This window comes from Podarcis cretensis (genome assembly GCF_951804945.1).
Source record: "Podarcis cretensis genome assembly, chromosome: 4".
Lineage (NCBI taxonomy): Eukaryota > Metazoa > Chordata > Lepidosauria > Squamata > Lacertidae > Podarcis > Podarcis cretensis.
The window spans coordinates 21,030,815-21,048,528 of record NC_137173.1 but is presented as its reverse complement, the minus strand read 5'-3'; the positions used below and the strand labels follow the sequence as shown (position 1 = coordinate 21,048,528).

At 42.9% G+C, this 17,714-nt stretch overlaps 1 protein-coding gene across 1 annotated transcript in view; it reads left to right on the top strand.

Annotated features, from left to right (window-relative positions):
- PDGFD (platelet derived growth factor D) overlaps positions 1-17,714 on the top strand; it is a 147,564-nt gene that overhangs the window by 110,702 nt on the left and 19,148 nt on the right. Inside the window, exons 4-5 of the mRNA XM_079974001.1 lie at positions 9,532-9,591; positions 12,904-13,102. Coding sequence (XP_079830127.1) covers positions 9,532-9,591; positions 12,904-13,102 — 259 coding nt within the window. The remainder of the gene's footprint in view (positions 1-9,531; positions 9,592-12,903; positions 13,103-17,714) is intronic.

Here is a 17,714-nt window from a genome sequence, read left to right as displayed (position 1 = left end):
GAAGTCCGGGAAAGATGCCACTGAAACCAAGTGTAAATCATATTTGTTTTTTCTTTCTTTCTTGCTATCTTTCCTTTTTATTCTGGAAAATTTTTAATAAATATTATTAAAAAAAAAATGCAAACTGAATTGGATTTCTCACCCAACCCTATTATTAAACGATGGTAGACTGATAACCATCTAGCCAGGACATGTAAATCATCCCCTAGGTGAAACCTTTTTTATTTGAGGCTGACCAAGGAAGAAATGCCTTCAAGCCAAGGACAATAGGACAGTAGATAATCAGTCTATTCCTCTTGTGGGTGATTTATCTCCTTCACAAATATGAGGAAGTAAAATGGTCTGCTTTCTCATTTTAACTGCAGCTCCTGGAGCTTGCAAGGGCCATCGTGGTGCTGGTTCAGCTACATTTGCCTGGTGCATTCAAAAAGAGATTAAAGCCAGGGAAAGTGTTTTTCCACGCAGCCAACCCAACAGTGCACATAAGCCAGCAACCACACAGGTGTCTATTCTTCATTTATAGAGGCTTACATGGCACTTCCATCCGTAACGCGGAAGGAAAGTGTGAGAATATATTTTGGTCAAAAGCAAAGTTGAAATGGAGGGAAGGTCTTTTACAGGTAGGAAGAGTTCCATCAAAAATGGAAAGGAGAATGGAAATTGCCTCAAATTGCATGTTCATTCAAGGTCACAAATGGAAAATGATGTATGCTACTTTGAGCTCCTTGGAGGTAAAGTGGGATATAAATGTAGAAATAAATACATTAATAAATAAAATAATCACAATAACTGCTCTTTAAAATATTGTTAGCAGCAAGGGTGTAATCTGGCAGTTTGACTTAGAACAAAGCCAAGATCAGGCATTTTAACACTCACCAAATATTTTCCCCATGGTAAAAGTGTCTTTGTTTCCTGCTCTTGAACTTTGAAATAGCATCCCTAGTTGAATTCACCATGATATCTGACTTTAGATAACTTTATAAAAGAATGGGGGGGGGATTTACAAGTTATTTTGGAGACTACTGTAAGCAGATGGAAACAAGGGTAGGATATTGACTCACTTATAGTGTAAAGAAACATTATGGATAATATGGTTGGATATAATAACTGGAGTACAAACTAATACAGTGGTACCTCGGGTTACATATGCTTCAGGTTACAGCTCCTTTAACCCAGAAATAGTACCTCGGGTTAAGAACTTTGCTTCAGGATGAGAACAGAAATCGTGCTCCAGTGGTGCAGTGGCAGCGAGGCCCCATTAGCTCTTGAACTTTGAAATAGCATCCCTAGTTGAATTCACCATGATATCTGACTTTAGATAACTTTATAAAAGAATGGGGGGGGGGATTTACAAGTTATTTTGGAGACTACTGTAAGCAGATGGAAACAAGAGTAGGATATTGACTCACTTATAGTGTAAAGAAACATTATGGATAATATGGTTGGATATAATAACTGGAGTACAAACTAATACAGTGGTACCTCGGGTTACATATGCTTCAGGTTACAGCTCCTTTAACCCAGAAATAGTACCTCGGGTTAAGAACTTTGCTTCAGGATGAGAACAGAAATCGTGCTCCAGTGGTGCAGTGGCAGCGAGGCCCCATTAGCTAAAGTGGTGCTTCAGGTTAAGAACAGTTTCAGGTTAAGAACGGACCTCCGGAACCAATTAAGTACTTAACCCGAGGTACCACTGTGTGCAGTTGTAGATGTTTTAAAACAAGACTCCATGGACAGGATGGGGGGGGGGAGTCACGAGATTCAGAGAATCTCCACATATAGTGTTACTTTATCGATTGTGTTTGTTTGTATTTTTTTTATTTGTAAAATTAATAAAATTTATTTTAAAAAAAGAATTCACCAGATATCAGCATCTGCAGTTAACTAGAAAGGTATCTTGTAAAATGAATAACAATCGTTTCTTTCATTTAAATATCTCTTTGCAAAACAAAAACAAAAAGCAAGACACAGATGTGGCAAATTAAATTGGAATAAGGAGATACCACTCTTTCACACACAGACACACATAAAAACACAGACTTCCACACACCTCTTCTAACCATCTGGCTGAAGTCAGCTGAACACAGTCCAAAGAGGCAGTATTATTTCTTACTGTTTACAGAAAATCAGCATCTTTCGAGCCCATCAGTAAGCAAAGAAACTTGGCAGAAGATCATCCTTCTAAACTTCAGAGACTGGAGGAGGGGGTATCTCTTGTTATTTGCCATTGTTGTTAAATTTTTTAGGAAGTCTACAGACAGTTCTTGCTTTTATGTTTTCATTTGAAAATATATGTACCCAGCCACCCCTTAAAAGATGCATCGTTTTCCAGGAAGGGAGTAAATTGCTTAGGCCTTTGCTGCATCTGTAAAATATTATCCACATTTCTGTCATACATTTCCTGCAAAATTAAGTGAGGCCCACAGAGACGGAGCTTTTAAAATGTCAATGAACCATCATATAAGATCAATAAGACAAAAGGAGCTTTGCAGCAAGTAATCACAGGCACCATCCCTTCCAAGCATAGGTAAAAACACTGTCTCTGTAGGGTTCACATATCCAATATCCTCATCCAGTCATTTGTGGAACACGATTTGAATATTCATCTCTTTGGATATTTGTGTCAAAGGTGCAGTAAAATAACTAGGCCGGGGTGAGGAACTTCTTGCTGGGCAAACCTCCTAGAGTCACATGCTGGTGGTGAGTGAGGCCAGAAGCAAACATAGGAGGAGCAACAAATGTTAATTTAGGCTTCGTAGAATAGGCTACTTTCTAGACACACTCACATCCAGTCAAGGAAAAATCACCTATCAGTATTCAGGGACACTCAAGAAGTAGGGGGTCATGATATAGGGAGAGAAGATGTGGCTGAAAAAGGGGTGTGGCCTGGGGACAGCCTTGCATAGGGGTAAAAGTAAAGGTAAAGGGACCCCTGACCATTAGGTCCCGTCGTGGCCGACTCTGGGGTTGCAGCGCTCATCTCGCTTTACTGGCCAAGGGAGCCGGCATACAGCTTCTGGGTCATGTGGCCAGCATGACTAAGCCGCTTCTGGCAAACCAGAGCAGCGCACGGAAACGCCGTTTACCTTCCCACCAGAGAGGTACCTATTTATCTACTTGCACTTTGATGTGCTTTCGAACTGCTAGGTTGGCAAGAGCAGGGACCGAGCAACGGGAGCTCACCCCATCACGGGGATTCGAACCGCCAACCTTCTGATCGGCAAGTCCTAGGCTCTGTGGTTTAACCCACAGCGCCACCCGCGTCCCTGCATAGGGGTAGGGGAGCAATTTAATTCATCTTGCTTCTAAAGGCAACCTTGTTCAATGCACACTTTCTGAAACAATATACAAACCAAGTTTATACTAGGGTAGGTGTAAATTTAAAAGCATATATTAGCAAACAACAACAACAACAAATTGTGTAATACTGAGGGAAATTGCTTGCAAATATGTATATACCGGACAGAATTGCATACAAATGTTTATATTCTGAGAAAAATCACATTTAAATGCCAATGAATTTTCATGAGGACTAAAATTGCCAGCTGGCGTGGAAATATAGAGATCTGAACTTACAACAGGAAAAATTAAAAAATGAAGGGAAGTCAAAATCAACAGCTTCAGCTCTACTTAAGTCAGTGGGGACTACTTCTGAGTAAATGCATGTAGGATTGCACTGTAAAAAATACATGCACATATTTTCCAGGAGAAGAAAAAGATGTCCTGCCACATAGGATTTAACCAGCTTCAACAATATCTGGGGCAACATGAGGAATGCTTTGTATTTGTAAAAACTGTGAATGGTATTCAATGCTTGTCCTACACAGACTAGATACATTGAAGTTAATGGGCATGTCAAGCTTAGGTTCATTGATTTCATTGGGTCTATTCTGAATAGGACTTAGGTGACTACAATCCATTGCTTTGTAACGCAGAAATAAATTTAACTCTCTGGGTAAGTCACTTGAAAGTACTGAATAGGCCTAGGACTAAATTAGGATGTAATTATATAAATGTGATGTAGATTGGTAAGAAAAGTGAATAAGATAGATAACAGTTGGAAATACTTTTGTTTAAGAATGATATTGGAAAGCTGTTACATGCACATACAAGGAAATTCAGAAGGGAGGGAATAGAGAAAGTCAACCAACATGTAATTAAGGTTGGGTTTTCAAAGAATTAAGTTCGTTTTTATTTTTTCTTTGTATTGTTGTGGGTAGGATGGTGTTTTTTGTATTGTTTTCTTCTTTGATGTATTTTCTTCTTAGATGGTTTTTTCTGTTTTTGTTTTTCTCTTTGTTTTTTTGTTATGTGGTATTTGTTATAATTGTGGAAAACCTAATAAAAATTATTAAATAAATAAATAAATAAATAAATAAATAAATAAATAAATGTAAGTTTAACTCTCCGGGTAAACACCTCACTGTCCCAATCCCCCATAGCAGACTACTGGGAAGGTCATGTTATATTGCTTGAGAAACACTTTCCAACCACAACAGAGCATGCACAGCCCTTATTTACAGGTCAGCTGCAAAATGTCACCCCTCAATGTCATGGGAGGAAGGATGTGGGTATGACCACATTGCTTCACCCACCCTTCAGTTATTAACCTCCCGTAAATTCTGAAGAGCTGTTTTTCTGCTCTGCTGTAGTCAGGAGAGACTACTGAAGCATCCACTAGTCTCTCTTTTTTTCCTTTTCTTTTCTTTTTTGCAATTTCACTCAAGGCATTTTCTTGTATTACCAACGAGGCTCATGCTGAAATCTGCCAGTCAGCATGGCAGAAGTTCACCAAAGCCCTCCCAAGGGCACTCAATTTTGCATAGGGAATAAGGTGAGATTATCAGAGCCAAGGGGAAAGGGTGAATCAAAGGGCAGAGCTACACCTTCTGTGCATATGGGGAGGGATGCAATTTAGTTCACATTTAAAACTTAAGTAATTTACAATTTGTGGACCAAAACATAGCCATCCTATGAAATTTGTGCTTCTATGAATTTTGCCATGGAGCCCATTACATGGGCAATGTGTACAAATATATATATGCATGTAGTAGGGTAAAGTCTGCCTAAAACTGCATATGTTAGTAAAAAATAAGATGCAAAAAATGCATATCGTTGGGGGAATTAGCTTTACAAAAATGTGTAAAAGAGTCAAAATTGCATACAAAATGTGTATCTTAGGAGAAAGTCAGTTTTTAAAATTAAAATAAATGCAAACTAATGTGAAGAACTGAATTTAAGATTGGGGAAACTGTCACGATTTCCGCTACCACTCACCTATGAATAGGGATGGAAGGATCCATCCGTTTCAGTTCTCTAAGTTCCTTATTTTTGCAGTCATGAATTCAGTTCTCCACATTTCTATAGCAATATGTGTTATTTTTTATTTTTTAAGAACTTAAGGAGATTCATCAACATCTTAGTGCAGCTATGTTCTAATCAACCCATATTTCATTCAGTTTTTGACTAATGCATACGTTTTTGTGAGCACTTTTCCCTCAATACAACATGTTTTGTGTGTTCTTTTCATGATTAAGTTCGTTTTCATGCACCATTTACCCTCACATTTGCGAGTATTGTTTGGTTGAAAAACTGCACTTAAAAAATTGGGTAAATGTGAATTGAAAAGGGTGGCTGCGTTTTGCTTCGTGCATCATTTCAGAAAGTGCAGATTTAGTAGGTTCGCCTTTAAATGCAAACAGAATCAGGTTTCTCCCCCATCCTTCTCTATGACCCTACCTGTCTTAAACTTGAAACATACCCATTGCAGTAGATGCTACCTGCTCTCTTTTATTTTTCTTCTAAAGGGAAATTAATAATTCTTCCCTGTTCACAGTTTCATAAATAAGGGAGCAATCCAAGCCCAAGATCTACCTGGCTAAGTAAGGATCCAATAGGTCTCTGGCTCAGTAAAGCATGAGATTCTGAATCTCAGGGTCATGGGTCATGGGTAGAATCGCCAAAAGATTCCTGCATTGCAGGGAGTTGGGCTAGTTGACCCTTGTGACCCCTGTTAGAATTCCTGCTCTGTGATTGCAGTCATGGGATTGTTGTCTATTTCATGACGGTGTATGTTTTGACTCCACAGAGTGGGAAGTGACGGAGACAGGATGTTTGTGTTATTGTGTTACGTGAAGTGGGACTGTCATCCTTTGTTCTTTCTCTTTGCTGTCTGATGCTAGAGAGAGAGGGAGCCATGTTGTAGTGCTCCATGTGTGTTTTATATGTAAATAAAGCAGATTAGTCAAAATGCTGGGTTGCTGAGGTCTGTTACACAAACTGCGAACACTCTGTGGATCCTTAAGTGTGCGGGTGTCTGTTGGCATCGGTCGCTGTGATGTTCAGGCTAAAGGAAGCTTTTGAAGCTCCCGAATGAACGACCAGGAGGGAGAGAACATGCCAGTCGGGCATGTGTCTCTGCCAGGGTCCTACTTGAGAGTAGGACAAGCTCCTGACAGCCCCATCCAACTCTGCAATTCTATGAATTGCTGGTGCGGCTGGGCTATGCAGGTGCGAGCCACACCTTCTGACTGAGCCAGATATACCCTGGCACAACTCTCTCGTCATAGCTCAGCTGGGGCTCAGCTGAGACCAGCAGATCTTATGTTGCCTTCAGCAGTGGAGCAGCCAATTTGGAGCCTGGGGTGGCGCGTGTGCCCTGCACCAAGGAGCAGGGCCAGCTGCCCACAGGGGGTGGGGCCAGCCACCCAAGGGGTGGGGTGAGCCGGGGCAGGACACTCCACGGGGTCTCCAAGGAGTCTGCCTGCCTCCTCCCACTCAGCTGCCCTACAGCTGAGGGGAAGGCAGCAGGCAGACCATTTGGGGCAGCGTGGAGCCTGCGGGCACCCAAACCACCGTGTCACTCCCAGGGGAGATGTGTGGCTCGGGCACACTGCAGGCCCTGCGGTGAGTGCCACCCGGCATTTTGTCACCCCCCTCAGTGATGACACCCAGGGCGGACTGCCCCCACCTCCGCCCCTGGTTGCCTTAAGTCCTGAAAAAGATATATTCTGGGGCAGTGGCAGGGACAAGCAGGGGTACTCACAGAGTACTCCCTCTGTTCAGATCAGTCACGTGACCTGGCAACCAAGTGGAACTTCCACCAGTAAAAGCAGTGACTTAAGTAAACTCCATTTTGAAAAGCTTGCTTTCCCTCTGCCAGTCTCGGGCAGCAGCAGCTCTGTTCCTGAATAAGTTTGGATGTGGTATACATTATGCCAGCTTAATTTAAGCCCTTGCAAATTACGCTGGCTTCCCATAGTTCGACTCGTCCCCAAGCCACGCATTTGGACATTCTTCTCCTGCTAACATAATAGCAAGGTGCAGACCAAACTCGCCTGCTGCTTAAAGCCATTTTGCACCTTTCACTTTTCATAAATAGACAAACCAGGCTCAGACTGACCTTGACTGTAATTACAGCTGAAAACCTTCATGTTTCTTTGACAGAGAATGGACTATCATACCCTCTCTCCTATTATAACAAGTGACTATGTCAGAATGGATCAGGAGGCACCCACTACATCATTGTGCCCTGTTATTAACATAGTCATCACCAATAATGGAATTATAGCTAGAGATGTATTGTGGCAGGCAGCCACACATCCTCTCTCTTTCTCTGTGGCTCCTGGTTATTTAAGACTCAGCTCAGGCATTGTGTCTTGAGAGGGAGAGGAACTCATTGATTTTCAAAGGTTACACCTGAGCCACAGGTCCCCTCGTGCCATTCTGCAAACTACTTTTCGCCTTTTCCTCCCTTCCAAAAGATGGTTTCTTATAGGGATCGGTGAGGAATTTGATTGGATTCCAAAATGAAGTGACCTGATTCCCAACCTCCAGCTAACTGGAATTTAGTTATCCACTAGCTTTTCTGTTTACAGGATGTTCTGATGCTATTCTATGTTATATAATAATATATGCATTCTGAGAGTGGATCCTTTTAGAAAAGGCTATGCTGAGAGAATATGCATTCAGAAATGAGTTTTGTGGTTGAAAATGTGTTTAAAAACATACATTTAGCTGCCTCTCCCAGCCCAAAAATGGAAAGATGACAAGATACCAATGAAAAAAGAATAGCAAGCCAAACTTATGGAATACGCAGAAATTGTGAAACTTACAGGAAGAATCAGGGATGCAGGTGGCACTGTGGTCTAAACCACTGAGCCTAGGACTTCCCGATCAAAAGGTTGGCGGTTTGAATCCCTGCGAGGGGGTGAACTCCTGTTGCTCGGTCCCAGCTCCTGCCAACCTAGCAGTTCGAAAACACACCAAAAGTGCAAGTAGATTAATAGGTACCACTCTGGTGGGAAGCTAAACAGTGTTTCTGTGCGCTGCTCTGGTGTCGGTGTTCCGTTGTGTCAGAAGTGTCTGAGTCATGCTGGCCACATGACCCAGAAAACTGTCTGCGGACAAACGCCAGCTCCCTCAGCCTGTAAAGCGAGATGAGTGCCGCAACCCCAGAGTCATTCGCAACTCAACAGTCAGGGGTCCCTTTACAGGAAGAATCAGAAACAATGACAATGAACGTTTTAAAAAAGACTGGGAACTCTTTATGTTCTACATACAGAAATACTGTAAAAAATGGACTCACTAGCAGGGTTTGATTAAACATTTACAACTAAGAAAACACGTTCAAAGGTTAAGAAACAATAATATGAAATGTAATTGAGTGTAAGAGGTAACTATGAAAGAAAATTTGGTGTAAAATTGATAAGAAAATAAAAGCATTTAGATGTAAGATCATAAAAATAAGACAACAATTAAGCAGAAGGAGTAAATATTTTAAGAACCAGAAGGGGAAGTTGATGGAAGTCATAGGGAGGCGGAGTTATATGATAAATGTTATATTGTGCCATGTGGTTGAATATTAAATCGTAAAATTCAATAAAAACTTTAAAAAACAACAACAACATAAATAACATAAATTTAAATGCAGTGGTGGCTAAGTCCCTTTGGGAATGGGAGGCAGGAAGACTGACAGTGAAAATTACCAGCTAAAATAAAAAAGGTGCTTCATGATGTTTAGGCACCTACTGAAGACATTTTTGTTTACAAAGAATTTCTCTGAGGTATAACCCAATCATCTATGGAATATCGATTGCAGATCGGCAGAAATTGTTTTATTAGGCTGGATCCAACAATCTTTGTCCACTAGACAAATATTTGTCCACAAAGAGCAAGGGCTCTTGTGCTAGCAGACAGGTGACTTTTAATGCTAAACAACAGAGGAATCCTATGCAGCAGTTGCACTGGTGGAAACTGGTTGTGCAACAGGTTGCACGCTCTGTTGTGCAAAGAAGTTAACCAGCAACCTGCCTATGCATTTTCTCATGCAGCAACGTTCTGCTGGTGCAAAACATTTCACAAGTGGAACAAGTATACCACTATGTGACTTTAATTTGCATTATATTAAATACAACCCGATGCTATACACACACACACACACACACACACACACACAAAGACATGTACAATAATGTTGTGATTCTAATACCTGTCCCCTCCCCATCCTTTATTTTTCTGTTTGATCTTCAGGATGATCTCCAGCCTGCTGCAGCTGAAACCAACTGGGAATCGGTCACAAGCCCCGTCTTGGTAAGTAAAATGTGAAATGTGCATTTTAGAGAAAGAATTGAATTCAGATTTTTTTCCCATTATTATTATTATTATTTGCATGTGTCCCCTGGACATGGAAGCCCATGGAATGATCATGTTTTCATTTTCTCTTTCTCATGTATCACCACCACATAAGGACACATTGGAAAATCTGAATAACTGATTTTATTTAGCAAAATTTATATATGCATTAATTAAAAACAAAACAAAACAGCAAGCTATTTACCTATGCAGTAACATATGCATCCCTGGGTGGTTTTCTGCACCTTTTTAAAACTTGGCTAAATCTCTTTGCTAGATACATACCGATGGACATGTGCAAGTTCATTCTGAATTAGTTGTTATCTCTCTGGAGAATAAGAACATCACACAATGGCTTGGCACTCATTAGAAGGGAGCTGCCAATGTTTTCTACTGTGGAGCAACCTATTGAAAGTTGCTGAATAGCAACAGTGAGGTCAACAGCCTGGCAAGTCTTAACCTTGTCCCATTAAAACAGTTCTCCTTTGTCTTCTTCTCTGGATGCAACGCTCGAGTCACAATACGCTTGGCAAAAAGCTTTTTCTCCTGAAACTGGTAATTCCCTCTTTGCAGAACAAGCTCAAGTTTCTTAGGCTGCCACTTATTCATTTGCTTTTTGTGGCGCTGTGGGTTAAAGCCTCAGCGCCTAGGGCTTGCCGATCGAAAGGTCGGCGGTTCGAATCCCTGCGGCGGGGTGCGCTCCCGCTGCTCGGTCCCAGCGCCTGCCAACCTAGCAGTTCGAAAGCACCTCCGGGTGCAAGTAGATAAATAGGGTCCGCTTACCAGCGGGAAGGTAAACGGCGTTTCCGTGTGCGGCTCTGGCTCTGGCTCTGGCTCTGGCCAGAGCAGCGATGTCACGCTGGCCACGTGACCCGGAAGTGTCTCCGGACAGCGCTGGCCCCTGGCCTCTTAAGTGAGATGGGCGCACAACCCCAGAGTCTGTCAAGACTGGCCCGTACGGGCAGGGGTACCTTTACCTTTACCTTTATGCATCTGCCGGGGCCAGCAGGTTATCTTAGGGTCTGTGATTGTTCTCTTGACTTGTCCTTCTCTTTCAGGAGAGCTGAGCTTTCATTTTGCTGCATAGTAATTGAAATGGGAGGGACGCAGGTGGTGCTGTGGGTTAAACCACAGAGCCTAGGACTTACCGATCAGAAGGTTGGCGGTTTGAATCCCTGCGACAGAGTGAGCTCCTGTTGCTCAGTCCCTACTCCTGCCAACCCAGCAGTTAGAAAGCACGTCAAAGTGCAAATAGATAAATAGGTACCGCTCCGGCGGGAAGGTAAACGGCGTTTTCGTGTGCTGCTCTGGTTCGCTAGAAGAGGCTTAGTCATGCTCGCTGGCCACATGACCCGGAAGCTGTATGCTGGCTCCCTCGGCCAATAAAGCGAGATGAGCACCACAACCCCAGAGTCAGCCACGACTGGACCTAATGGTCAGGGGTCTCTACCTTTTTAATTGAAATGGGGGGGGGGATCTATCCTTTCAAAGGTAAAAGTTTTTTATAAAAGGAAAGCAGCATTGTACGATAGGGCCATGGCTCAGTTGCTGAGCATCTGCTTTGCAAGCAGAAGGTCTCAGGTTCGATTCCCCGTCAACTCTACTTCAGTCCCCGTCTGAAACCCTGAAGATCTCTCTCGCTTACTTCAAATCCCTCTTCAAACCTCATTTTTTCCATGAAGACTTTGGTACAACCCTTTAATTCCCACACCCCACTATAACCAGACCTAACTGTGTGCAGTTGAAATAGTCAAAGTAGTCTTCTGTTTACCCCAGTGTCCATTTCCTGCCCTTTATCTCTGGTCAAATGTTGCTGTCAAATGTTAGGCAGGTACTTATCCTCTTTTACTTTGTAAATTGCCATGCGCACACCAATGGCACTACTTAAATAACAGATGCAAACATAGTCAGCTGGTTAACCATGATCTTATATATGCCTAGAGACAGATAGTCAGGTCATGGTATCCATAGCAGTGCTCAGAAAAGTAATGACCACTGGGAGGAGTGCAGAGAGAAGAAACGCCATGGTGCATCTGCATTAGCACAACTGGATGCCTTCGTCTGCCCCAGCTGCAACAAAACATGTCTCTCCTATATTGGTCTCTACAGTCACAGCAGGAGCTGTAACTCCAATGGTTTGACCTCACCCCCCAAAGGTGTACTCCTCCATTGTCTCCCAAAACAGACAGATGCCAACCATAGATAGATAGATGATAGACAGGCGGTGATAGATAATAGATAGATAGTTGATAGATAGATAGAGATGATAGATAGATGATAGATTTGTTGTTGTTAGGTCATTTAGTTGTGTCTGACTCTTCATCACCCAGGGACCAGAGCACGCCAGGCACTCCTGTCTTCCACTGCCTCCCGCAATTTGGTCAAACTCATGTTGGTAGCTTCGAGAACACTGTCCAGCCATCTCATCCTCTGTCATCCCCTTCTCCTTGTGCCCTCAATCTTTCCTAACATCAGGGTCTTTTCCAGGGAATCTTCTCTTCTCATGAGGTGGCCAAAGTATTGTAGCCTCAGCTTCACGATCTGTCCTTCCAGTGAGCACTCAGGGCTGATTTCCTTCAGAATGGATAGGTCTGATCTTCTTGCAATCCATGGGACTCTCAAGAGTCTCCTCCAGCACCATAATGATAGATAGATGATAGATAGATGATAGATAGATGATAGATAGATGATAGATAGATGATAGATGATAGATGATAGATGATAGATAGATAGATAGATAGATAGATAGATAGATAGATAGATATAGATGATAGATAGATGATAGAGTTTGCTTGTTTCTACAGTGGTACCTCGAGTTAAGTACTTAATTTGTTCTGGAGGTCCGTTCTTAACCTGAAACTGTTCTTAACCTGAAGCACCACTTTAGCTAATGGGGCCTCCCACTGCCGCTGTGCTGCCACTGTGTGATTTCTGTTTTCATCCTGAAGCAAAGTTCTTAACCCGAGGTACTATTTCTGGGTTAGCGGAGTCTGTAACCTGAAGTGTATGTAACCTGAAGCGTATGTAACCTGAAGCATATGTAACCTGAAGTGTATGTAACCCGAGGTACCACTGTATATGTGTTTCCATTTACACACACAAAACATACATATATTGAGGATGCAGCCCTTTTTTTTTTTTTGCAATGCACAATATTAGCCCTGTGTGAATACATTCTGTGAACCAGATCTGGGGAAAAGTTTTATTTGAGATGTTTGTCACTTTCTACCTGCGTTTTTCAAAGTACACCACACTGTATGTCACTCTTAGGGCGTTTCCTATCACTCTCCGTCAGTGACCGACCCTACTCTTACGGCAGAAGCTCTGGATCAAACCGTTGCTGGATTTGACACCGTGGAGGAACTCCTCAAGCACTTTAACCCTGACACGTGGCAAGAAGATCTCGAAAGTCTGTACACAGACACTGCACCACATCGAGGCAGAAGTTTCTATGAAAGGAAATCGAAAGGTAGGAAGAAACCTGTTGAAACTTTGGTGTGCAGAGTGCGGCTTGTGAATTTTGCTAGAGGGTAGCCTTTACCCGTGTGGCACTGTGGGTTAAACCACAGAGCCTAGGATATGCCGATCAGAAGGTCAGCGGTTTGAATCCCTGCAACAGGGTGAGCTCCCGTTGCTCGGTCCCTGCTCCTGCCAACCTAGGAGTTCGAAAGCACATCAAAGTGCAAGTAGAGAAATAGGTACCGCTCCAGCGGGAAGGTAAATGGCGTTCTGGTTCACCAAAAGCGGCTTAGTCATGCTGGCCACATGACCCGGAAGCTGTACGCCGTCTTCCTCGGCCAATAAAGCGAGATGAGAGCCGCAACCCCAGAGTCGGTCACGACTGGACCTAAAGGTCAGGGGTCCCTTTACCTTTACTAGCCTTTACCCATTGCAATTGTGCACTCAAAGATCCTTTTAGAATAAGAAAGTGATGAAGTTGTTTTATACAGGAAGTACATAACTTGGATAGGAAAGGTTTCGAGTTCTAAGATGGGTAATCTAGAGAAGACGAAGATCGCCATGCTTGTTCCTTGGTTTTCAGAGGATAGGCCCAAGACCTCTCATCCTCAGATCTGAGAGAGAAGTGTGAGGAGGAGGAAATTGTAAACAGATTAGGGAATGGCAGTTTAAATTGGTATGCAGAGTTCAGTCACAACTTGAGAATCCAGTTCATCAGAGAATACACTTTGACAAGACAACATCCTCGGCAAAAAGCTGAGAGATTCTCCTAACGGGGGAATTATTACATTGACTTCATTGCTGTGTTGTGTAAACCTGGGTAACGGTTAACAGCAACGAAAACACCAGACAGTATTTTTACTGCACATTAATGCATTCTGGGGAAGTTTAATGGGATTCAGGCTTTCTTGGCACTGAACTGTATTGTACTGTTGCAGCAGCTTTTCGGGAAAAATAATTAAAATTAATGGCAAAATTAGCAGGATGCAAGAGATAAGAAAATCCATTCTGTTCTCTGAGAGGTCACTTTCTGGTTCTTGTGGAGAAGCCGTTTTCAATGGAGCCCAGCAACAGAAGCACGCAACTGTATTGAGGCAGTACCGGGGTTGAAATTTTGCACCCTTAAGAATTTTGCACCAGGGGAAACGACCCCTATAGCCACACGCTACACCACTAGTTCTGACACTTTGAGGTTTCTGCTTTGAGCCGGGTTCAGATGTACCGTATTTTTCGCTCTATAATACGCACTTTTTCCCTCCTAAAAAGTAAGGGGAAATTTGTGTGCGTCTTATGGAGCGAATGCAGGCTGCGCAGCTAAGCCAGAAGACAGAACAGTGAGAGGGAGTGCTGCGCCGCGCTTCCTCTTGCTGTTCTAGCTTCTGGCTTAGACGTGCGAAGCCTCCGCAGGGCACGGGGAGCCTTCATCCCGCTGCCCTGAGGAGGCTTTGCACAGCTATCCATGGCTTTCGTGGGAAGTGGGGGAAGGGACAGAGCCGCGCTCTCTCTCACTTCCCCCACCTCCCGCAAAAGCCCCCAAGAGCCGTGCTCCCTTTAAAAAGCCGCATGGAGCATGTACTTCACACAGCTCATACTTAAATTATGGAATTTGTTTCCATAAGATGTAACGATGGCCACCACCAGGTGGCCTTGGCCCCTTCCAACTCTACAATTCTATGAACACCTCACCAAACACAATCTGGACACCTATAATCATTTCTCCAGAGGACAAATGTTTTTTGGCTGAACTTTAAAGCCAGTTGTTTTATATAAGCCACAGGTGTCCTTAATTACCAGTAGTAACTCCCCTTCCTCTTGCCCTCTGCCGCCATGTTAACTGTCCCGCTGTATATTAAAAACTGGGATAATCATTTTTATCCACTGCACTTGGAAGAACATCTGGCGTCAGCACCTGTCAGAGCAGGTGGTTTTTATGGGCTGCCAACATCTCACCAATTTTCATTATGTAGACCGGGTGGTTAAGCATTTTAATTGTAATTGAATGAAATGCAGGATTCTGCATCATGCACCCGCTTCCCTTCTTCTTAAGTAGCATCCAGTTGGAAGAAGTGCATCAGTTGGGAATCACTCACTAATTTATCAGATTTCCCTATGGCTCAATAGAGAAGCTCCCTGAGCAGTTGATTTTTGAAAGCAAACAAAAAGAAAAAATAAGTCAGTGAAGTCTGTGGGGTCAGAAAATCAGGGAGAAGAGAAGTGGAGTTGCTGCGAACCTGAATTCAAGATTGCAGCATTTTCTTGCAGGTACCCCTTGTTATCCTATATTTTGTTTTGTTTCACCAAACAACTCTGATCTTGACAAAAGTCTTTTGGAGACATTCAGTTCATGGATGTGCTATAGGATTGTGACCACATTGCCTGACATATATGTGTTGGATATCATGCTTGCGTAGGAGCCTACCTGCATAGACTCTCTGTAAACAATGGCCCATCCCATCTAGCAAACTGTTCTCACAGTGGCTGCCCTGATACCTGCAGGAAGCCCAAGCAAGACATGAGCGAAACAGCACCCCACTCACCTGCAATTCCCAGCAACTAGTGTTAGGAGGCATGATGTCTCTGACAGTGGAAGTAGAACATGGCCCTCATGGCCATTCATGTCTTTAATGTGGTCTGTGATTGGCCCTGAGGGAGTCTCAGACATGTATGGATCATAAAGTGTCTCTGGAAAGCTTTCACCTGTTAGGAAAGAGAACACTAACTCCTCACCATGCTTGTCCTTCCAGGAGAGGAAAAGTGATACTCCTGAAGTGATCAAGGGACTCTGCCATCTCCATCTTGCTTTAAATGTTTCTGAAGACAGTAGATACTTGACCACCATTGGTCTATAGCCCTTAAGTTGTACAGGCCTACAGACCCTCGAAGTGTCCCTATTTTTCAGGGATTTATAAAAGCTGTCCCAGTTTCTGATTTGATCCCGGAATGTCCCACTTCTCCTTAGAACATCCCTATTTTCATTGTAGAAGTGTTGGAAGGTATGGAGTTATGTGACACCCCCCCCCCCAAGCCAAGGATATAAGTTACTATACAATGGTACCTCGGGTTAAGAACTTAATTCATTCTCGAGGTCCATTCTTAACCTCAAACTGTTCTTAACCTGAGGTGTGCTTTTGCTAATGGGGCCTCCCCTTCTGCCAGCGCATGATTTCCTTTCGCATCCTGGGACAAAGTTCACAACCAGGAGCAGCTACTTCTGGGTTATCGGCGTTCATAACCAGAAGCGTTCATAATCAGAGGTTCCACTGTACAATCTTTAGAAGACATCTGAAGGCAGTCCTGTATAGGGAAGTTTTTTAAATGTTTAATGGGGGGTTTTATATGTTGGAAGCCACCCAGGGTGACTGGAACAACCCCGTCAGATGGGTGGGGTATAAATAATAATAAAAATTATAATGGAACAGGATGTCCCTATTTTCATCAGAGAAATGTTGGAGAGTATGGGCCTAGCCTCTATCAGCTAGTAGGACAAGTTCCCATAGGCAAGTCACCATGAGACACTGTAATTAGGAAGGGATGAACATGCATGTGTGAATGAAGCATACTGGGTGCTTTTCGAATCGCCTCCAATGCACCACTTCCCAATGGGGTCACTTTACACTTTCAAGTATGAATCTCCATGTATTGAATAGTAAATTGAGGAGAAACGCATGTAGGAACCATAATGTTCAAAGAGATGTTCTCAGACCAAAGAGAGTTAAGTGTGATTAAACTTCCAATGAAATCAGGAGGATGCAATTGTACTCACAGGGATTGATTTGGCCTTAATGGCCACATTTCTGCTCTGTACATTATGTTATGCCATAGTATGTAAAACTCACACAATAGTAGGTAACAGCTGCAGAAGATAAATTAATCAGGTGGGACATTCTTGAATTAACATCAGCCTGCTATGATGGGTTTATAAGCTAAACAGAGGTTGCTGTCTGCATTCGGATTTGATTTTTTATGGGGGTTGGAGTAAAAAAAGGTGAAAGTACAGGGACATTGCACCTTGGAGTCTTTCCAAAGTACGTGGAATGCACACTGAACATTCACATTTCATGTGAATTCCCTGTGTCCTTACCAATCCCATCCATCTATCATTAATGAAAAGTATTTGTCAAGACTTTAAACAAAAATTGAACAGTGGAATCTCGTATCTCTAGGGTTTGGAAGGAGACGCCAGTAAATAACTGTAATCCTCCATGTACTCCTCTTTGAAGGGTTCTGGGCCATCTGCCAGTAAATTCAGAATGCATTGACTGCTGAATACAGATATCACACACGTGCTCGCTCATGGCAAATGCGCATTCTGGGTTCTGAAAAGACCCCTTTGAACAATGGTTAATCATCACTCCAAGGCTGTTGTTTTCAAATGTTCCTCCTTTGGCAAACACATTCCATTACAGCATATCTGTTGAGCAACTCCTTTGTGTTGCACTGGGTTCTGGGGCAAGTTCATAGGTGCACATTTAGCCTGTGCAGAACCACTTAACCAGGTTCGTTGTACCACAGCATCACATGCATGAACTAAGTATTGGAACATTCAACAAATGTAGAGTCTGTGTACCTGTATAAACAATAGTTGAGCTATGTTCTTGCAGTCATTCACATGTAGCATTCAA